This window comes from Stylophora pistillata, chromosome 5, assembly GCF_964205215.1.
Source record: "Stylophora pistillata chromosome 5, jaStyPist1.2, whole genome shotgun sequence".
In the NCBI taxonomy this organism is placed as follows: domain Eukaryota; kingdom Metazoa; phylum Cnidaria; class Anthozoa; order Scleractinia; family Pocilloporidae; genus Stylophora; species Stylophora pistillata.
Window position 1 is genome coordinate 5548371 of NC_142523.1, and position 23983 is coordinate 5572353.

At 41.4% G+C, this 23983-nt stretch overlaps 1 protein-coding gene and 1 pseudogene across 2 annotated transcripts; both read right to left on the reverse strand.

Moving 5' to 3' along the window:
- Nucleotides 1–278: 278 nt before the first annotated feature.
- LOC111346814 (uncharacterized) lies at nucleotides 279–17671 on the reverse strand. The gene is made up of 10 exons (XM_088762154.1): nucleotides 16535–17671; nucleotides 15377–16174; nucleotides 9869–13727; nucleotides 9089–9266; nucleotides 8088–8373; nucleotides 7483–7733; nucleotides 6495–6723; nucleotides 4312–5666; nucleotides 1811–3707; nucleotides 279–1395 (listed from the first exon to the last, which is right to left on the reverse strand). Exons 3-10 carry the CDS (start codon nucleotides 13717–13719, stop codon nucleotides 1163–1165), a joined length of 8280 nt encoding a protein of 2759 aa, XP_088618280.1. The 5' UTR covers nucleotides 13720–13727; nucleotides 15377–16174; nucleotides 16535–17671; the 3' UTR covers nucleotides 279–1162.
- Nucleotides 17672–19397: 1726 nt separating this feature from the next.
- On the reverse strand, nucleotides 19398–22247 carry LOC148729978 (protein SEC13 homolog; annotated as a pseudogene). The gene is made up of 6 exons (XR_016001949.1): nucleotides 22230–22247; nucleotides 21803–21876; nucleotides 21273–21393; nucleotides 20699–20758; nucleotides 20315–20401; nucleotides 19398–19877 (listed from the first exon to the last, which is right to left on the reverse strand). The product of XR_016001949.1 is annotated as a protein SEC13 homolog (transcript).
- Between the last annotated feature and the right edge of the window lie 1736 nt (nucleotides 22248–23983).

Sequence of the window (23983 nt, forward strand, 5' to 3'; positions counted from 1 at the left end):
GTCTTGGTGTTGTTACGTTTCGAGCTCGAAATAAATTACTTCTTTGACGACTTCTTCATGGTTATTCAACTGTTTTTTTCTGGTACCGAGAACAATATATCAGTTACTTAATAACATAACAGGAAGGACGGGTAGTGAAATCCACACTCTCTCGTGGGGGAGAGCATTGTTACCCTCTAGGAGTGACTGTGAAGGAGATTTCGTGGGTTATCAGTTTTTTTGCTGAATTAATATACCATATTACTTCGGCCTGGAAACAGAAAGCATAGAGTACTGAATATTCCACAAGGTTTCGCCCCTTTATTGAGTTAGCTGCATGCTTCAAACAGACATAATGCAATCAAAATTACATCCGCGGCCAAAAATTCTCCTGCACCCCTATTTTCGTCCCAAAGCAAAGTTATTTCATTCACTTTAATTTCATTCTATAGCGTTAGAAAATGGCTGTGTTGAGCATTCACATAGGCTGACTTTCAGCAGCATCATTTTGATTGGACTAAATATTTAACAAAACTCAGAGGGCTTTTTGGCAAAATTTATCTAAATCAATACTTTTACCTTAAGTTCTACTGAACTGGAAACTGTCGCCTTCTTTAAATGTTCTTAAAACACGATGCTGAAAGAATTTTCTTGGTAAGGAATTGATTCTCAACACAAAAAGCACAAATTTGCACTCTGAAGAAAACGAGCGAGACATTTATCCTAGTTCATAGAGCGAAATGGTTTTGAGACCCGACGAACATCAGAGCGACCCGCTCTTGATGTTGAATTCTACCGTGACGTCATCGCAAGGGTGAATACTCGCTATTCCTCTATTAACACTGCATTAATCAAAATATCTGATTCCCTGATCTGACAAAAGATTCATTTCAGGATCACGGGGTGAGTTCGCTTTCATACCTGCTACATTTTATGCAGTTATCCCCTTAGAAAATCGTACTTAGAGCACATTAAATTTGAATGACGAGAAATGTAAAAAATTGACCACTGAAATTGTACAGAAATAATTTGTTGTACACCTTGTATCTAAGCTACTAGAGCTTACATCGAGCGATTTTGACATTCTGTGACCTAAAAACATTTCGGCGATTCTAACATTCCGCGTGAAGAATTGTCCAATCGGAGAAGGCCTCTTAATTGGTTGACATTAACTCAGATCATGTCATTTTACTTCGCGTGAAGAATTGCGTATTTCCATACTTAAGTTCATAAGTTCCATAAGTTCTCCGCCCGGCGAGGCTGTGAGACCGAGCACAACAGGTTTAAACCGGTTGGGCGTCTTTTTGTAGTACTTCATAATCTTGTTGTACGGGTGGTTTCCGCTGCAGTGGTGAGCCTCGTCAAACACCAGGACAGAAACATCAGATAGACGAATGGGTGGGTTGTCCTCCGCAGCTAAAAAAATTAAGAAAAATCTGGTGTGTTAAGACTAACACATCAACTTTGATTTGAGCTAATTTGTGATAAATACGCCTATTTTGAGGCGACTCCATTTCACCGACCAGCGATTCTAACACTTTGCGTGAAGAATTGTCCAATCAGAGAAGGCCTCTTAATTGGTTGACATTAACTCAGATCATGTCATTTTACTTCGATACCAATGAGGACAAGGCAAGTGCGTAATTCCAGACTTCCTCTAAGAACGTTTTAACAGTTTCCTTCTCTGTTAAATCTTCTGGAAGCTTCGCTTCTAAAGACACTTCCCAACGAGTGTGTTTTTCTCTAAATTTACCGATGTTCTCTGGCCCTAATGGTCTGGAATATTCCGTCACCTCGTTGAGGTATGCTGTCAGACCATTTGAGAACCCACCTTGACGTGAAGCGCATGCGAACTTTTTGGACTTGTAGTGACGAATAAGTCGTACATCTTTCCATAACTCTTCTTGAATTGTAAATGGCTTCTGAAATGAACTGGGTTTCAGTATACGCTGATACTTGGCGTATTTGGTATCCTGGATGTCCCTCTGCGCCAAAGCATAACGCGATTGCAACAAGAAACGAACGTCTGTTTCCCAGCCGTCTAAAACGAAGTTGTCATCTGCGTGTTCGCCATCTTGTGCGACGCCACGATCTGGTCGGTGCTCGTATGGCCTCTTGACATCCACCATAAACCAGCGTAGATTTGGAAGCTTTACTTCGACAAAGTTGAATTTCTCATCAAACCTGACGTAAAATTCTAACTCTCCATTCAAAATGTCCACTGAGTAGTTTTCAGTGGGATTTCCATCTTGCTGGAATCCGGACCGATGAAGAAAACTCTCCACTCTGTCCGGCGAGTGAACAAATGTGAACAAGGAGCTTCTCGATGGATTTCCGCGCTTCCGCTTCTTCTTTGTTTCGTTGAATGCCTTATTACGTTTTGCCCGTCTCTTTTTTCGCCGAGCGCGTTCTTGCTCTTGGTTGACATAAGTGACTGTTTCTGGAGGGCTTCTATTTTCTTTTAAAACACTTGGTTTCCGCTTATTTGTTCTCAACATCGCAATAGTGATGGACTCGCTATCTTCAAGCAGAGTGTGCGGAACATTGAACATATAGATTCGTCCAAAGTGTACAGCGAATTCGCGACATCCATGCACGTCAGGATCGAAATCCCGGTCAAGTATTTGCAGTTGTTGAAAGAATTTTTCACTAAAACAACGGTTCGCGTAATTACTGCTGTCTGTGACGTTTTCTAGCAAAGCGACATGCTTGGCCGCTCGGTCGTGTGTCTGATGACAACGCCCAACGTATGGCGTTAGAGACACGTTATCATTTTGATTTCGACTTCCTTCAAACACAAGCAGACTTGCGTCTTCTACAAAACAGCCACTCATGAGCGATACCCTATCACGTGATGCCAGTGAGCTCATTTCTTCCAGCTCCCTCTCCACTGCTTGTATCGCGGGCTCACTTCCTTTCACCTCAAGAATAGCTGAGGAACGTGACCTTGGAAAATTGGGGCGAATGATGACGCTTCTCGCTCCAGTCTTTCGCGCTATTTCTCGAGCTTTACTTTTCTCAACGCCCGCTATGTACGAGGAAAGAAGCGGCGAAAGAAAAATTACGTCGTAATCTTCGGAGCCACTGATGGTCAGCATGATCTCTGCGTCTCCAAATAACTTCAGAAGCTGATAGGCACGTTGCATTTGTTCTTTCACAAGGACTAAATGATCTTTCTTCAGAAGCTCTGAGAGCTTTGGTGCACCGAAAAGGCGTGCGAGTGATTGTGGGAGCTCTCTTTCGAAACACGAATCGTGAGCTTGAAAAAAATTCACTAGCAGTTTGCCAATTTCGGTTGTGTCTGGCTCCACCTGAAGGAATTGGGAGTCGTTCTGGTGAGCTCCGAGAGATTTTATGACATTTTCCAATTCCATGTAGTGCTTACCATCTCTTGCACTGCCTTGCATTTGGTGTGCCACCGTTTCCAAAACGTGCTCCTCGTTAAAGTTTTTAATATGCATGTTCTGCATGCACTGGGCTAAGAGAAGGGCAGAGAGCATGTTTGAAGTGTTTCCAGGGCCAGCTGCGTTGCGTGACAGCCCTGTCACGCAACACCATCGATGTATAGCACGGAGCACCAATAAGAGATGAGGGTAAGACTTGACGTAGCTTGACAGCAAAGCGGCCATTGTCAAACTGTCCGGGGATGAACTCAAATCACAAGTAAGGGTTGGTGAGCAATTACTGCCATCTACCAGTTTCACTGTTGGCCGCTTGCATGAAAGGACCTGGACAAAAAAATAAAAATCGAATTTAAATAAGGCTAAGAAAGGGCGTAAATATTTGAAGAGTGTGCTGCAGACTAACCAACCATGATTACTTTAACATGAGACAAGCGTGGAAAATAGATCTTTCCTTATTTTTGATTTTTTTCATTTCCCCTCTGATAAATTTATCGCGGATTGAGACTCTTCTTAAAGCATAGTTAGCGTACAATCGTCCATAGGTGAAGCTGTGTTTCGTCGGTAAAGCTGTCTCAACACTAATTCAACAATGTCCTGGTTTACGAAGTCACCTGTCAACTACTCATGCCAAAGCTACGGCATAAATTAAGTCATCTACATCCTGTCTACTACAGGTCTTAGTATTCATATACACCCTAAGATATGTGGTAAGTGAAAGCACTAGGATTGGTCCATAAAAACTTGCGTCACACTCGCAACCAAACAGATTCGAAGCTGCAACCAATCGCGACTTGGTCACTGGGGTCTTTCCGCGCTTCAGGTAAATTGCTCAAAAATTGCTTCTTTGTTCTTACACGGTGGAAAAGAAATAAAAGATAAGTCATCATTAGGTGGTAAACTTCTTAAACATGAGAAAAGTGTTACTTACAGGAAAATGCTTTTTGTTGACAAGTCGAACTTTCCAGAAGAGATTTTTAACGTTTTCGTCTAGTTGCCCTTGTTGCTCTGACGTCACCTCCTTCAAGAGAGGAATCAGGGACCTCAATACTTTCGCTTCTTCCTCAATCAAAGTCTTATTTCTTTGTGGTGACACCACAGGGAGAGCGAGTAGGTTTCGTGCCCAGATATTCTGGGGTAAAAAGCACAAATCCACATCCGAAGTCTTGTGAAATAGCAGTGTAGCAGTAGAGCCAATGACAGTCATCGAGAAAATGGAACCAGCGGCCTGCAGATGGCAACATATAGCATCCTTTGTTCTTATTCGAACCTTGAACTCCTCAAGTAGCCAGGCCTTCTCTTCATGAAACAACCTAACGAGGCTTTGACCCACAGTTGCGTAAACGTCTAAGGCCTGGGGCTGACTGGGTCGATGTTTTTGTGTTTTGATGGTGAGCATAACGTCATTAACAAACCAAGGAAAACTCAGTAGCCTCTTCTGAGGGCTTGGGTCTGAATCATTAGCGTGATCATACGCATGCGTGTAAGCCACTCTGTACCAAGCCGAGGCTTTCAAACGCATCTCATCCGAAATCTGCTCATCGTCTTTTAACCCCTCCCCATCGCTGTCGAATTCACGAAAGAATTCCTGACAGAGGTATGAGCGTATCGCGAACAGCTCTTCACCGACGAGCTCGGCAATCTCCGTTTTTTCTTTACGCAAGCGATTTCGAAGCTTCATGAAACAGCCAGTGACGATTTCTGCCTCGGTTTCGATGCCGTACACCAGCATCAAACTCTCCATCTTGTCACGATACCAAGAATAGACTTCTTTGGCGTTTTCAACGAATCTATCGTTACCTGGCAACAAGAAGGACTTGTCCAAACGGACTTTTTGATCGTATTTTTCAGATGTAGTATCTTTGAACTTCCGACAGCGTCGATAGAGCTTTCCTAGAACCTTTTCTGAGGGATAACTTGGTTTATCGCTCTTCATCATGAAATCAGGAAGCCTTTTTATCTTCCCAATACCATTAGTACCCGGCCATTTTCCCGTTTTGGGTGCGTCAACTGCCAAAGAGTGCAGTTCTGCAAGAAAAATACAAATCTCGGATTGCACGCCGTCTTTCTCGGTATCCGCCAAAGCCTTATGCGCGTTGTCAATCACGCCTAACTGGTCAGACCGGATGTAATCCACCACAAACTTGGTCATATCGCGAGTAGCGATTGGCTCAGTCTGTTCCAGTTTAGGAAGTGACGGATAGTCCATTGGCGGGTAATTTGGTTTCCTTGGTAACAGATCTTTATTCCAACAGACGAAGTATAGGTCACCGTCCAAATCACCGCCTGAAATCAGAATAAGCAATTAGAGGTTCGTTCAAAAATACACAATCTGCTGATCTGTTTAAGACTACATTCATACACTTCGCACGGATTCCACTGAAAAAAACCGCGCTTGGTTAGCTACATACATACATAGCTGATGTTGTAGAGACTGTAGAGCGCCGACTGCAGTGCGGGAGGTCGAGGGTTAAAGCCACAGACCGGAGCAAGACTTAAGGTCTTAAAAAGAGCGGAGGAGAACGTGGTGCCTCTACTATGACATCCGCAGATGATTAGACAATCTAATCTTCTCGAATAATGACGATAAACCGCTGACCCAGTCTCCTACACCTTGACTGTATTGGTTAGAAGAACACGTTAAAGAACTATGCACTTCTCACAAAGATTAGGGAACGCAGCTCCTAGAGTTGCGGTTTGGTCACGTTATTTTTTACAAAAGTCCTCGGAATCTACGGGAACTGGCAGGCCAAAAACATTCATCGCTTGCCCAAATTCGGCATCCAAAACAGTCGGGTGTTCCGCCATGTTTACGGCCTCAACGACCTTTTACAGCAGGCTTGGTTACAAAGCATGTCCAAAGAAACAAGTCCGACAGTAGTGGAAAATAGTTCCTATGCACATAACACTGAAAAGGGTTGTAAACCAGCTTTTAAGCTGAACTAGGAGAGCCTGTCTAAGTACTGCAAATAAATAAATAAATATACGTTACATTACCCCACTAGGTCCTTTCACGAGGTACTTAAATGAGTCCCTCTTATAAAAGTTAATTGCCGTGGAAGTGTTTAAGATTGAAATAGAGAGTTATTTAAACTATGGCAATAGGCATATTACCTGCCATCTCGTTAGGGTGTGGCCGCGAGCCTCGACGTGGGAAAACGACGCAGTCCACAAGATGACAGAGGCCTGGTGCGTCAACAGCCTCAAGCTGGCGTACATCTCCCGGATGTAAGCATGGATTACGAGTAACCACCACCGGTCCCCTAAGCACAATTTGTTTGTTCATGTTAAACTCGTCATCCCGATCGTCACGTGTTTCAACCGCAGAATACCGTACGAAAACCTGACGCGATAAAATAGGATGAACATGTTCTCAAAAGGACTCTAAAGGCAAACATTCTGTAATCATCCATAATTTTTCCAAAAGTGGTCTAATGTGTGGTTGCGAGTAGGATATGAGACTCATTGTAGCTTGCGCGGCTAGTGCTCCAAGAGGCGCGGGGAGAGCGGAACTTAAAGTTTGCCCGGCCTATGTGATGCTCTTCTGCAGGACATGCAGTAATTCTGTAATGGTGAAACGTTATGGGAGTCCAACAATAGTTAAGTGTAAACACGTTAATTAGTGTTGGATTGGGAGGAGGGGGGTTGGTACACAGCTATTTGATACTGACATGGACAATCAGCATAGTATAGACGTTCCAACAGTGTAGCCCTCAAGTGCTTTAGCAGTTCGGAAATTGGTCAAAAAATTCGCGGAGTTCGATCGCAAAAAGTGATTTTTTTTTTTAACTGGGTAAGTCTATGAAAACCACATATGTGAACTGCGGTTAAAGAAATGAGTCTGAGAGTGATCTTTGCAATAATGAACACTACTTGAGCAGTAGTTAAAAATAAGGCCCGGAAAAATTTTTGGGCCTGCCTGTACGGGATTCTGCTGGGATGGGGTTAAATTTGCACTAATTTCAAAAATCAGTTTTCAAGGGCCAGTTGTTGAAAATAGCCGGCATTGTTGGATTGTATTTAGACAGACTCCTCCGTACCAGGCTTACGTTCACGGCTAGCAGTAAGTACTTAAATAAAAGACTAATAAAAAAAAACTCACTTGGCCAGGTTTCAATACACCCAACTCGTCCATCACACCCATCATCAAACGTGCTTCCGCTGGTGGCAAAAGAATGCGGGCTCGGGAAAGCAGTTCGTGCATGTGATATCGGTACATGGCCACCAAAAGGGATTTAAAGAATGGCTCTGTTGTCAGCGGTATCCCTGCATTAGAAACATGGTGATAGGACACGCCCACTCTGGCTCCACTCTCCAGTAGCTGAATAGCATCACGTTCATTCACAAGCATCCCTTTGAACAAACAAAAGTGTAGTGTGAGATATTACGTAACCAGACTGGATTGAAGGAAGGGAAGACCTGGAGACTAGCTCTATTTGTTTCCAGTTCTAACTTAGTCAGCAACAGTTGTTGATTAAAACGGTTTTGTGATAATATCGACAACTGACAAGGAATAAAAATGCTCTGTTTAAATAGCATTCATCTCATCAGCTTAAACGTTCCCAAAGCACGGGTGAAGAACCTTAGACTCAAAAGGAAACTTTTCATCATGTTCCATGTAATTAGTCGAAAAAAGAGACGATGAAGCGATCATCCTCTCTTAGTCGAACATTTTCTGACACGAATATATTGACCTCATCTTCTTACCTGCCAACTTGTCTAACATGCTGTTTTGCAATTTGATAAAGACTTCATCCGGGACTCCAAGGTTAGACAGAAGCATGATCACCTGATGATTGAGGAAAACGGCCTGAGGACGAGACGTCTGCAATACTTCCAGTCTGCGGTGAAAGCTATCAAACTTGGACATGCTCTCACGAAAGATGGCCTGTTTCCCTGGAAGTCTGGGATCTAGTGCAAGAACTCCTTTGTAGCCGGCGACACGGACTTGAAATGCGGATGGTTTGAATGGTTTACCAATTTTTCGGACAACCTGAAATAGGGTGTGGATTTTTAAGTCTAATGCAACAAGAGAAGCTCTTTGAATGCGTAAAATAAAGTAATGTGTTATACAGCGCTTTTTGAAGGACTGACTGTCATAAAGCTAAACAAAAAAAATATCGGCACAAGGTGCAAGCAATAGTTGGAATTATGTACAGCCAGATGTCCTTAAATGGCGACGAAAAATAGCATTCAAAGGGAGAGGGGGTAAATAACGATTATAGTGCGCCCCACGATAGAGCTGAATAACCACTTGTTAATTCAAAGGTATGCGGTCAACAACGCGGGCTAAAGCGTTTGAAGTTTAAAATTTAGCAAAACTTGCGAAAATAATAAGAGCTGGCATTTAAAACCAAGGCATTTTGTTGTCGTCGAAGGCATTTTCCTATTTCCAAAGCATTTAAGAAGAAAAGTAATTATGAAAAGTATTTAATAGATGTACAAAGTTTTTGGAAGTTGTTCTGCTAAAGAAAAGCGTCTAAGAAAACAACGCTTCGAAGCAATAGAATAGAAAATCAACCATGCGAACGACTCAAAATCCGTTTTTCCGCGCCAAAACCTAGCGCGTACGCATACGTTATTAATTCAGTTCTGTCGCGCCACACGTAAAGTGGCTTACACTGCTGAACTACCTCGTGTTTCAGCGGGCTCGTAATCAGAAGGGAATGTCTCCCATTTTTCCGAAGTAAAACGAACATTCCCTATACCTCTGCGGCTAACTCTTCGGATATCTTTCCGACTCCGTCGGAGAAGCAGTATTCTCCGTCAGCTGTCTTAACATCATCTTCTTCGTCATGATAGGTATCCTCACTGGTCGCAAACCCCACAGCGTCTATGGAGGGGGAAAAACACTGACCCATACGAGCCATGTATGAGGCAACACACCTATTGGAAAGCAAATATAAATTTTAATGTAAAGGAGGCCAACTGGATTGAAAGAAAATATCACGTGAAGCCAAAAGGAAATAGAAAAAATTGAACAACTAAACTGCGTCGAATGGGGATATATGCGAATAACAGTCACAACCGAATTGAATTGTTCACCTCATTGGATGGTCGAAAGGGCTGAACAGCTTCCCTTGACCAATCACTGAGTAAAGTGAAACAAAATCGAAACAGTCTCAGGGTAATTTGTTTCCTCTGTGATTAGCAACTTTTTCAAATAAAGTGCATATTACCAATTACTAATGGTGCATCTCACAAGCAACAAAAACTCAGCACGGTGCATGAGTGACAACAACAATTCTAGACTTCTTGTGAGAGCCCTCATTGCCTCTGATCAAGTGGCCATAAACAAAGTGGCCGACATTTATTTATCTCCTACTCTTTTCATTTGCTTTGCTTTCCTGTTCACCTCTGATCAATAGCTAGGCTGGTTGAAAGAGCGATATCGCTTGGGTGGAGAAATGTCATTTCTCCTTTTTTTTCAGTTTTGACTAAAATCTTTAACTTGTTTGAAATTGAAAAACGGAATAGTGCTTACTCACTTGATATTGGTGAAGTCTCCCATCCAGTGACGTATGTCATCCGGTAGAGAACTGAGCCCTACAAACCAACAGCTATGGTTGCGAAGCTGACTGTTCGAGGAACCCAAAAATTGAAACCGCTGACCACCTACCACTAGTCCTTCATCCAATTTACGATTTACTCCGTCTAATATGTCGTCGATATTTCCTCTTGCTGCAGATATCTTTGACAGGTCTTCGTCACGAATACTGACACAAAGGAAGTAGTCTGTATCATAATTCCTGAGAACGCGATTCTTGACCATGACTTCCGGTGGGTAGAACAGCAGCCTCATTGGGGTGATGACCGCGCGCTTTATCAAAGCACAATGGCCTGGGACCGGCCTGTTATACTTTCCGGAAGTCGAAGGGTTGTCTTCTTTCAGTAGCGACTCCAGAGTGGTGCCCGGATCACAGAACTTGTCTTTTTCCAACACTTTATTCAAGTTTTCCAAAGCGGCAATAGCTATATTAGAAGATTTGCTCAGCAAGAGTCCACCAAATTTTCCTCGTTGCACTCTCCCGCGAATGAAAGGATGAAAACCGAGGACACTTCCGGCGGCATACTTGACACCAAATGGCAAACTATCGGGAATGTCTACATCTGGTAATTTCCCATAGCTCTCCTTCACTCGGCAGTAAAATACACTTTTGTGGAATCTTTTCTCGACTGTCGTCAACAAGCGTCTCAACTGGATAACCTCATTGAATGGTATCGTAACACAATAGGTAAAACATTGGCTTACGGAATTCTCACCAAGGTGGAAATCTGACGCTCTTTCCCAGTTTCTTTTATCTGTGAGATTACGTGAGAGCTCTGGGGAGGCGTCATAAAAATCGGCTGTACCTACATCCGCGTATTCTTCGTCGGTCGAGAGGCCTTCGGCTTCCGATTCATCGTCACTTGTCGAGACGACTGAATCATCTTCATCGTCAGGTTCATCTATTTGAGCAAGATCGACGAACCCCTGTTTATACAGCCGTGGAGGGTGTCTCGCCGACAGAAACACTTTGATGATTCCTGCATTACAATCAGAGTCCACGATTATGAAATCTTCCATTTCGTGGTAGCGAAGTTCTATCTTATTTGAACTTCCAACGACAACATCTTGAGCAGGAACGTTGGGAGAAACGATGGAGGAAAACAAGGACAACATCTTAAAGCTGTGATCAAAATGAATCTTTATGTCCTTTAGTCTAGGTACTAGAGGCCACTCACACTGAAAATGGCATCGACTTATAAAAGTACCAAGGCATAGGGAACTTGCTTTTAACCAATGAAATGGTTCGTTAGATCTGCGGCGTGTCTCTAATGGTGGGGCCTGGAGCCAAACCGGAAGTGGTTCTTCGACACCGTCGGTGAGATGCATGCACCACGCTTCTGTCACGTGACATGCAAACTCTTCCTTTGAGTGAAACTCCTTGGCTTCTTCATTATGGCTTGGTTCGAGTTCAAAGGCCATATCCTTTGATGCGGGTTTCTTTTTAAGTGCTTCACCGGGTGATGAAATGGCCTGAATGGGCTTTGAAGATATCACGTCGAAGTTGTCGTTCAGAAAATCTATCACACGGGATGCTTGAACTACTATATTGCGCACCGTGACAGATATGCGAGGGCTGTAGTGCATGACTGGAGAGGTATCCACAACGCTTTCCTCTGTGCCGGGGAGAAAGAGCTTAGGTTTCTTCACTTCGCATCCGAATTCCTCTGCTTGTGATTGTCGCCTCGGGTTAGTCATCAAACAATTGATGGCTTCTTCCACGTTCTGTACCTTGAGGCACAAATCTTTGGCATCTTTTTCTTCTTTTTCACTGCATATGACGATAAACTTGCTGTCAGGTCTACGGGACGCGCGCCCACGGGTCTGAACCAGTGCCCGAAGTGTTGCCGCACCCTCAAAGCGAATGACCAGGTTGCATTCAGGGACATCCAGTCCTTCCTCCAAAACATTGGTGCAAATCAGCAATTTGGACGCTCCTTTTCTGAACTCTTTTAACAGCTCTTCCTGTTCGTCTTTCCATGCCATTCCGTCATAGCTTCCTTGACCATGGCCGACAAAAGGGTAGGGGTTTAAGGTTTTGGCCACATTCGGGATCTCCCTAATCTGGTCGCACAGTTTGAAGGTCGTTTTGCGTAAGCTTACAAAGATCATGCCTCTAGAAGTTGGATCTTCCCGAGCTTGGCGAAGAAACTGCTCTATGTGCTTCACAAGAATATGGTACCTGTCCGACATGACAACTGCACCAGCGTAGTCTGCCGCGCAAGCTTGGTCTACCAAAATTTTGAGGTTTTGAAATGAAGAGTGTCTTCCAATTAACCTGTTCAGGGCACCATCTTTCGGCGACTTAGCGTAAACAATGCGGTCTACACATTCTTTAAGACTTTCAACAGCATACTGGTAACCAAGAACTTCGCAAACCTCAACAATGCTGAGCAAGCGCATTGCATGCTCAGCAACGGTCAGCGCTTTTAAGGATTTCTTGTTATCGTGGTAACTGTCAATCAGCTTTCTCAGTGCACCCCTTAAATTCGGCGAGAATACAGGAAACGCAAAACTTTGACGATCTGGTATATCTTTGAAGTGGACGTCTATCAGATATTTGATGTGTTCCTCAATATATTTCTGGAGGAGAACTTGATCAGTGTTCATACAGTCAGATCTTTCATAAATCACGTCTGGGATATTACAATGTAACAAATCCGACTCAGTGGGCATCGTTACTACACTATCCAAGTTCTCAAGGAGCTTTTCAACTGTCTCGCTGGTTCTTTCAACTGTAAGTTCTCCGCCCGGCGAGGCTGTCAGACCGAGCACAACAGGTTTAAACCGGTTGGGCGTCTTTTTGTAGTACTGCATAATCTTGTTGTACGGGTGGTTTCCGCTGCAGTGGTGAGCCTCATCAAACACCAGGACTGAAACATCAGACAGACGAATGGGTGGGTTGTCCTCCGCGGCTAAAAAATTAAGAAAAATCTGGTGTGTTAAGACTAACACATCAACTTTGTTTTTAGCTAATTTGTGATAAATACGCCTATTTTGAGGCGACTCCATTTCACCGACCAGCGTTTCCACCTTTAAATCTATCAATTGTGACTTGATGTAATCACGTTGTTGGTACGCTAACGGTACTCGGTCGACAAGGAATACCATAACTTTGCTTGGGTTCAACTTCTTCATACAACTCATCACCATGGCTGCAATCAGGGTTTTTCCGGAGCCAGTGGGCAGATACACCAACGTATTACCGCGCATGGCAGAAACGAACGACTCCCGCTGATAGTCCCGTGGCTCTTGTCGAGTTAAAGAGTCGATTTCGTGTGATGTGTGAGTCAAACCACTTGTATTACAATAAACCATGGCTTCGCTATCTCCACGGGATTGCTCTGCTCTTCCTGTGTCTGGCGCATGCGTCGTAACGTTGACAACTTCAATGCCACACTCTTCTTCCAGCTCCTTGCTCACTTTTGATAGTTTGTTCGCCGTAATCTTTTTTCCATTGTGAGAAATATTGACACTCTCTATTCTAAAACAAATAAGCTGTTTCCCTGGTACCTTTGTTACCTTTGCAACACGTTCGCCACACTCTCGGCAAAGAAAATTGAAAGGGCAATAAAGTGCACTTCTCCCGCCCTTTTCATTTTCAACCTTATGAAGTTTCCCTTCTACTTGTTCCTCTTTCTCCTCCCTGACGGCCAAGTGTGTACCAGAGGGGGGTACTTTGGCCAACATCACAGTTTCCCTTGTGGCCAGTACTGTGTCGCATTTTTCGCAATGGAGAGTAACTTTTCCTACTCGATCCACGAGGGACCATTGCTGAGCTGCGTAAGCCATCAAAAGACCTGCCACGAAATAGAAGTATTAGCACTATGGAACTGGGCAAATGTAGAACTGTGGAACAGCCCCACACTACCCTCCCCCCCACACGCCCACATGCATACCACCATCACCACTACCAGTGCAAACTACAAAGGAAAACTTAACATTTAAGAGATAACCAAGCACTCGAGTCACAAGAGTAAAACCATATCCCAAAAGTGAGAAACCACCACACGAAAAAAAAAAAAATAATAACTACTCAATCAACAGAATAGCAAGCAATAACAAGGTTCAAGATATAAAATTCAAAGGAATTTCAATTCATCTCTTAACATCATGGCACCGACAGTCTGAATAGCTCACGTTTACAGACTTTTTCATTGTTCCCGGCGAAACTTTTAATAATCATTCTCTATGCTGAAACAACGCCTCGCTGGATGAAACTTTTGTTACATAACCATAAGAAGGGTTTTTATTTACATTTTGTAAAAATTCTCTGTGTAGTTTATAATCGAGTGTTAAAAATTTTCCACTCCCATTTTGCAGGCCCGGCCGGGGAGTTGGTGTCAGTTCAGAACCTCAGGTACTCGTTATTTTCTTACTTGCACTGCAGATATAGTTTGCTTTGTTTTGCACGATTGTTATGAATAAGCATATGATATGATTCAATAACTCTAGTCAAATTTTAGGTATTTGGTAATGAAGATTTTAAAGTTTTGCAAATAAATAATGTTATCTCGTGAGGAAATCATCCGGTGCATCCTCATCCTCATTTTAGTACGTGGTGTAATATTCACTAACTGTGCCTCTCATTAGTCTGAGTGGGGGTTCCCTGGTGTTAATTTCTGGAGAGATCTTTCTGACAACATAATAGCAAAAAATTCCGAATGAAAGTGTTCCGTTTTCAAATTCAAGTGCGATACTTCGCTCCTAAGGTTGCTCATAAACGGGACACATACGCTTCCACAGGAAAACAGGAACCTGCATCTGTATCTGCATCTGGTTAGTTGAAAATAACAAAATATTGAACGGCAATTCCGCTGACAAAGCTCCAAAACTTTCCAGTACGAGACCCATGTGAAAAACCGTGTTTTTCATAGTTTCAAACCATGATTAAACAGCGAACATAACCAGCTTCACTATTGAACCTGATCGGAATATATTCGATGAGGGGCCGTAAGGGGGGGGGGGGGGGGGTCACGCGCACAGTTCACGGCAATTAAAAAACGCAAATCACGAAACACGATAATTAATTTTCGAGTTTCACGGTTCACGGAAAATAAACTTACACATTACAGTTAGAGGCGACAGAAGTCCAGTTCTTAATATCACATTTACAACTGATAGATCTTTCGTAAGACAAGGTTTCTTCGCTCGCTACATCATAATATTTGGTGAGAAAACTGTAAATTCTTGAAGTAGTTACACATGACTAAGGCTTCTTGTGTGTATATTTGTTGATTACCCTAATCGTTCGCAAACCTTAGTAGCTCTAGGTAAACACGATTTTCCCTATATGAGCATACCATAAAACGAATAACGTCTAGTGAGGCCTATTCACTTTACACGGTGTCAGATCCAGGGGTCTCAGAAACCTCCTTTTAATACCGGCCATTATGCCTACAGCGTAGGCATAATGGCCGGTATTAAAGAGAAAGACTTGTCGCCTTACCGTATATATATAATATTGTTGACAGTCGTTTTAATGTATTTCAGAAAGCGCTCAACTCGTGATTGTGTCGTGATTGGTAATGTCAGATTCGGTTTCACAGCTTTGCTGTGCAGCAGACAGGCAGTCGCTTAAGATTTCAGTCTCTCGTTGAATTCTTCAATCTCTCTGTCACTGTCACTCTGTGCCACGTCTCCAAACTCGTTTGCAGACGCCGCTGCCTCTGGGCAATTGTCTTGAAATCTGTAATTGCAAGGTAGTATAAAAAATACACGATCCACTTGACTACTGAAGTCTTAAAAGTTTTAATAACTGATATTATCATTCAATCTTGAAAGTTAGCAATTAGAACTGATATTATAAATGTGGATTCATCTTCTCTTGTGATTATCGGTGTAACAACAATTAAATACGCCGTTTTGCAAAAGTCCTTAAGATACATCGGGAAGTAAATAGATCAGAGGATCTTTAACCAAAAAAAAAATAAAAGAAATGTCTTACTTAGGCTGATGGTGACAGATTGGTTAGTATAATATCACAATCTTACAAATAATGTGAAAGACTTTTACATGTCGTCTAACTCTAAATCACGATCACTGTCATTTCCCACTGATATTCCTTTAGGTGAACCGACGTTTCACATTACACTTCCATCACTTTGACTTTCTTGATCTCCTCCGCGGCTTCCACTCTTCTTCAGGAAGGCTTCCATATTTCTTTTCATTCCAGCTATTGTTGTATTGTGTTTCTTGGCATTATCTTCCTCGTTTCGACGGTTTTGACAAGCTGTATTAAAGTGTTCTGTAAGGCAGCAACAAAAATATGACCTCCAGTGATCTTTACTTTTTTTAAGAAAACAATGAATTTTAAACACCTGCTTTATTCTTTGACAATACAGAAGTTCTCTGGATGGTCTTCTGCAGTGGTTTTCTTTTAAAGTAAAATTGATGATGATACTTCAAAGTGAAACTTCCGAAGCTTTAAATAGAAATGTTTCTGCAGACAAGCTTGAAGGATAATGCTCAACATTAACGCGAAATTAACGCGAATTAAAACAATTAACACGAAAGTATGGATATCAGATACCTTTCACACGTGACTTTCAAGTAACATGTCATAAATTATGATCTCTTATCAAATTTTCATGATGAAAACACTAACCTTGTGAAACTGCAGAATCGACAAAAAGCGGCCTTTTCATGTTCCACTGCGCTTGTGTATTGATTGAGAAAGCTTTACTACCTTCTGCGCCTTTGGCTAGTCTGCACAGCTTAAGATCAATAGATGACTCTATTCCCCGCTTCTCAGCTTCGGTCTTGAGGCCCGCGTGTTCAACAATATGCCTTTTCAGGGCATCAAGGGAATTATGTTCTCTTTTCAGGGAAATTCTGATCCTTTCCTTTCCCCCAAGAAAACTGAAAGATCCAGGAGATTTGGGATCAACGAAGTAGACAACCCCTTCTAAAACACGAAACGGCTCTTCGCTGACTTCGCTCTTCGACATTGTGGGTCGTGAGAAATGAAGACAAGACGTCAGACAATGAATAATCTGAAGACCTGATCGTTGGTGTCAAAGGTCGCATCAGCTTTATTTTTGGATCAACGGGTCATGCGAAACCCTATTGTTTGGTCACGCAAGCTGAAGAAAACAGACACGGCGATCACCTGGAGAGTTCCTTTGTGGGGTCTTCGTAGCCGTTCACGGAAAAAAGGGTCGTTTTCGTGTTTGTTATCACGGGTATCGGAAAATTATTTCTCTGTTTCACGTATCACGACAATCATATTATTCACGGTTCACGAATTTCAAAACTTTTAGATTACGGATCACAGAAAATAAATTAATCCGATCACGTTTCACGTTTACGGCCCCTCTTCGATAGATGCAAGCAAATTATCCGAGGAAATTTTTCTGTATTGACTGTATTGAACATTAAAAAAAAAAATGCCAGAATACTCGCGCTGAGGCGCATTTTCACGAAGCCCACCATGAAGATTCCGAATACGAAGTTTTTCACCAACAATAAAACTGCTAAATGTCTTCTGTGCACCTCTATTTGGAATTTCATGATCAGTTACACTGACTACTTTATATGATATCAAAACATTCTTACTGAAGAGCTGGTGATTTGAAATTTTCACATAAATAAACTCCAGTACATTGGCTGATCGAAAAGTACACTTGTTGCCCAAGTAAAATACTCTAAACTTTTGCAGAATACTTTTTACAATCACTGAACCCGTACAAAATGCTATCGAACAAGCTTTCTGTCCGCGCTAATGGCGTCTGGGTTTTAGATATGAATATTTGACACGGTGAGATGACTTACCTGGGGTAAATATTTCTTCGCAAGATTTAAAGGAATCACTTGTATCGCAAATCCATCTTCATATCACAATTTACTTGACAAAAGAGGCGTTACGTCGCCGATATTGGCAGTTTCACCAAAAGAAATCACTTGAAATACACCTTGTTTACTGCTTCCGGGATGTCGAAAACAGTTTCATTTCTCGGAAAGATAAATAATGCAAATTTTCTCGTCACGAACGAGGTTGTACATGTGATTGCGTGACGTTACGACTTCCGCCATTCACATGCCGTTTTTAGATTCTGTAACTTCACACAATTCATCGTTACCTATTTTTTTTTGAAAAGCTAAAGAAACATTTTTAAAAAATGAAGTTCAACTGTCTTATCAAAATGGGTAAATGTTCAAATTCTGCTATTTCATTAGGTACAACATTTAAATGTGCCACATAACATTGCATGGAAACCAATCATTTTTTGTAAATAGTAGGTTCCGTCAAAGGGAAGGCCAACGCTAGGTAAGAGTTTTTGTCATGATGATAACGTTACTGTTATGTTATTCCCTCAACATACTGACACATGTAACTACCATAGAAGTCAACATGGTTTTGTGAATAGTTTTTTTCACTCCACATTTACTAAGTAATTCACTGATTTTATCATCTCGAATTTTTCTTCATTTTCTTGTATCCGTTAGACAGACTAGGTTCAAATTTTCTACAAATTTGCCTGAGAGTCTTGCGTCAATGTTGTCCAATTCAGGTTTTGCTCCCAATTCAAAGCTAAGAGGACTGGCAGAGATAAGGAAGAACTCTTTCGAGTTGGGATTTATTTCGACAAACTACATAGATCAGAACAGGCATTCAGTGAAGAGATATGGTGTTAAAAGTTTCCCACAAACTCCCCTTTCCCCAAAATGTGTGCAAAAGGAGTTGTGTGCGTAGCAAAGGTTAACTGACCATTGATACATTAATTTTCCTGGCAGATATCGTGTCCCTACGATAAGTGATAAAAGAAGTTGGCATGCCACCCATTACTAGTTTGTCAACAACCCTCCACTAAACATAATAAACAGAAATCTTGCAATTTATTTGTTTCTATTTCTAAAGATTCATACAGTGTACAGGCGAGAGAACAATAGGACACGTAGTCTCCTACTAGGTTCACCCGCCTAAACCAACCCCAACCCACCCCAGGGAAGGACATCCATCACACGGTAATCTCGTGCGTGGGAAATTAACGTCTCCTACCCCTAACTCTGCAGGAGACAGGACCTCCTTTTATTCGTCCTTTTCCGAGAAGACTAGAATATCTAACCATTTCTTGATGTTATAAAGAGGTAGCATATTCTTCTAAATTATTTTTAAGACCTTGAGTGTTGGTCCAGCTGGGGCCCGCACCCTCGACCTCCCGCACAACAGTCCAGCGCTCTATCCATTGAGCTAACTGGGAGGCGGTCTATTATCTCTAATAGACTACTTCCAACGTCCCCCTTACCCCCCCCCCCCCAAAAAAAAAACAGCGTTACCACAAATTTTGTGATCATTTTGTAAAACCAGGCGACATTGAAACAGGGCAGAGGGGGAGATAAATCAAAGTTTTAGAAAAACTTCAAACAGTAGTAGTGCATGCCAAGACTTTTGCCGTTCATTGTACTTAAAGGCTAGTAGAGCATATCGGACATGATTTAAATCAATAATAACTTTGTGAACTCATACATATGTTTCTTCATTTTATTCACAATGCAAATTGAAACTATGCATGAACAGAGTAAGTCAATTCGACAGATTAAAAGTGACCAGAAGGAAAGGAATGTAGAAACTGGACCTTCTTTTCCTACTTTAACCAAAATTTTGACAACATCAACATTAACCACTGCCCACAAACACAGAACTTTACAAGCGATGACAGAGCTGTCAATTGCTGCCAAAACACCAGGAAAACCATGCAGTGCTGTGTTCCACATTAAACATAGATCCTGACCAAAAGATCTTCCAATCCAATCTCAGGCAACCAAACTCCATTCTCAAGTCCATGTTCCTTGATGCAGATGTATCTTACAGTTTTTCTCTAGATATTTAAAAAAGTTCGTTGTCTAAATATGGCTATGTGACATCACTGTGGCTCCTGCCCTTGACCTTTGTACACATCACTCACACAGACCCACTGCCCCTCCAAAGACTCCTTCCATAAGCTCACCTATGGAAGGAAAAGAAATTTAACGACCACAATGCAAGGCTCCAATAACAAAATACAAACAAACAAAGTATTAAGGGTCAAAAACCCTCTATTTTCTATCGTTTAATATTCTCCAAAATCACCCCATAACTTATCAATATCATGGATTCCTACCTCCACAAAAACCAACATTCTAAATTCCAATTCGACCTGGAAACGGTGGACAGGAAGAGCCACCTTTGTAGAATGTCCACTGCTCAGTCCCAAATTAAGGGAAAAAAATAAGGTGGCAACGCACAAACTCTGGGAGTGATATGCAAGGGACACCCATAATGCATGGAGTGTTGCATTTGTTGATTTCTATTGACTTGCATGAACTATGCTGCAAAATTAGGCCTGTGTGTAGTCTGGCTTATTCCTATATTTCAGACTGCTAATAAACAATGATTTTTGTATACCTTGTTATCTCCTCCAGATACAGCTAAAATACTGCCAGTGACTGACCAACTGACATGCCACACAACATCCCCAAACTTCTTTACAACCTGCAGAGGAAACAGACACCATAATTCGTACATACTCATGTATAAAAATGAAGACCTCTACAATTATAATTTCTTCAAGGTCACTAATTTGGAAAATTCTCAACTTTCACCAAAACCTCTTGCCTTCCTTACTGTAATTCATTCAACTAATCCCTAAGTTGTTTAAAAAACGAATCGGGCCATTGGAAACTTACCCTGTGTAAAATTGCCAGCCAAAACCTTATTAAAACTAGAAAGGTAGACTAAAAAAAACCCTAAAAAACATTGAATTAATAAAATTCCAAAATTCTAGAATACCTTAGAAGCCCATGTTCCTCCATTAATTTCATCCTTTGTCCAGATTACAACACAACAATCCTGCATAATATTTCAACAAAATAATTTGTTAATTCTTCACGTCATTAACATCAGTATGCATATTCTCCATACTGTTCTCCACAGATTTCCTTAGGTGCTGACAAGGAGAATTGATTTTGTTCAACCATCAAGAGCTTGTTCAGTTAGTGATCATTTCCATTACTCTCATAACCTAAATGTGTGATTCAGGGGTGACATTGTAAGGAGAAATTAGATGCTCATCACTCTTAGAGGTCAAAGGGTCAATTGCATGTTCTTTCCCCCTCTTTTACTATAATAATTACAACACCTTTCAAGTTTACTCTTTGAAAAAATTTCCATGATCTCTTAGCAATCCTACATTTGTAGGGGATTTTATTTTTGCAGTGCATCAGTGTTATAGCATTACAGTAACACATTCTCCTTTGAGATAATCATGTTCTATACCAAACTACATTGAGGTTGACAATCCAGCCTAAGTGGTCCTTATCAAGAAAGGAGTTTATGTTTACTGGTACCACTGACTTGAACACACCTGAGAGCACGTCGTTATGGTGCTAATAGGGAGACCAACATTAGGTGCCCAAGCAACATCTCTGACCCAGTCACTATGTGCTTCCAGTTTTTCCTCCTCTTCTCACTGGCCATCAACTTCTCTATACACAGTAACAAAACAACAGTGTCAAGATTTCACCAGGAATCTACTTGAATTTAATGCCACCAAAATCAGGGTGAAAATAAAAATATCTCAATGTTTCATTCTAGAGAACACATACTATTCATTCCATTTTCAGTCCTGCGGGTATCAATCCCTTGCCAGGTTTTCGGGACTGACTGGCACACAGCCTCAATCTCATGTGGGTATCTAACTGCCTCAATTTCATGCCGGACCATTGAAACATACTGGTTACGCAAAGTCCTGCATGTTCACTACCTTCAATCCCCATGCCATGGAAAGATATGTGGATCAATTTATCACACACAGAAAAAAAATACTAATTCCTAGGCTGGCATGAACACAGTTTAATAATCCATGATCAATGCTGGTACATGTATTTGACTTACTTCCATACTTTTACCAAATTATCACATCCCCCTGTGACAAATCTTTTCACTGAAGGATCTGACTTTGCCCCAGGCTAGCATATAGAGAAAAAAAAAACAAAATGCAATTAGCATCAAAAGAATAGAAATAATGTCCAGTATTCTCACTGATTTGTTAAAAGAAAGGACAGTGACTAGTGACATATTAGTGAGCAATAGCTACCAGTTCCACTCCTTAACTCTTCAACCTGTAATAACATTTCAGGGCTTGCCACTAACGGTAGCCAACTAGCCACAGATTAGTAGAAATTCAGTTTTAGCAAGTGATTTCCACTACCCAGTTTGGCTGGTAAAGAAACTGAAATTGATTTAACATCTAAGTTGTCACTAGCCACTTGGCTACTTAGTTGAAAAGTTAGTGTCGAACACTAGCTTCTCTTTACAATACCACCTCCGAATCACACATTAGGTTTGCAGAACAATGAAAATGATCACCAACTAAAGAAGCCCTTGATTGCTAACCAAATTCTTCTAATCAGTAGCTTAGGAAATGTATAGAGACCAGTATGGAGAATGTGCTCAGGGAGTTCACAGTTAAAAGATCTCTTGCCATAAACACTCCTTTCTGAGAAAAGGGGGAGATGGTATTTTACCTACCCTTCATATCCTTAACTGATGAACAGTTTTCTTTTCCTTTTTTTTTTAATTATAGACAAAAACTATTTCCCTCTGAGTCAGCAATGTAAACTATTGCAAACATTTTGCACACTAAGATATGTAGACCAAGGGAAAAAAACAAACATTGTTAAACTCTTCATTAGAGTAGACATGAAATCGACCATGGATATCAATAAAAAAAAAAAAAGAAACAAGCACAAAATTCAATATACATCTAATTTTGGTGATGATAACTTGGTTTTATCACTTGAGTTATAACCTATATTGGCCACTGTAGAGAGTTTCTAAAGCCAATGTTTTAAACCTTCTTCACAAAACACCAGCTTCGGAAAGTCTTTACGGTGGCCCATTTATGTTATTAACTCAGTTGATAAAACCAAATCATTTAAATTTGTATTACCCTAACCCAAGCAGCTTCTTTAGAGACTTACCCCCTTCAATAAAGCCAACGTTTCAAGCGTTAGCCCTTAATCTGAGTGAAAAATCTCTCCACGGTGGCAAATTCACATTATCAACACTGTTGATTAAACCAAATCATCTTGTATGTACAGTTGCTGCAGGGCTGTGGTCTAGAAGACATCTGTTCTTGGGCAACCCAGGAATCTTAGTTTTTTCATAAAAAGTATATGCTGCGCACCCTGGATTTCACAGCTTCTGAGCACTGGGCTCTCTTCAATTTTTCTTAGAGCACAGCCTTGTTGCTGTAACACTGCTTATAACCATTTCACTCCCAAGGTCTCATTAGTAACTCTCCCTACTGTCTGCCATACAATTCTTATAATGCGAGTTTGGAGAATTTTGTATTGGATCAATCTAAACTCCCCTAATTGATATTTTTCTTTATTCTCATTACCTGTCTGCTTGATGTTGTATTGATATTGTAAGGAGAAATTTTGTCTTGATCACTCATGAGAGTTAGAGGGTCACATTAATTGAACAGATGTGTACATGACAATTACAACACACAGGATCACAAACAAGGCCCTGCATGTGAACAGCATCATGTGTTACTCTTACTCACTAGCTACGACTTGACAGCATAGACCCACGCATATCAAGACAACACACAGCAATGAGTGCTACAATAATTATTATAACATAACCAAAGTTAAGCGCACGCTCTGATTGGTCAATTTAGTGTTCCCCCATTTGCCTAATGGGTGTACGCTGCTGACGTGAGCAAATGCAAAGACTATTTTTCTGCGCGCGCTTGTTTTTTTCTGGTCGCGTAAGATTTGTTAAATAAAAGGGACCTCTTTACCTACAATGTATCAATGTTATGTTATAAAACAAATGGTAAACACCACAGCGTACACTATTGAGTTATGGATGCACTTGGGAGGTTTGCTAAGCACTCAAGAAGCTAGAGTCGCTCTCGGCTATTGCCTCGAGCGACTCTTACGCTTCTTTCGTGCTTAGCAACCTCCCGCGTGCATCCATAACTCAATAGTGTACGCTGTGGTGTTTACCATTTGTTCACTGCAGCTAACTGTTGCAACAGAGCACAATGTATAACATCCATAT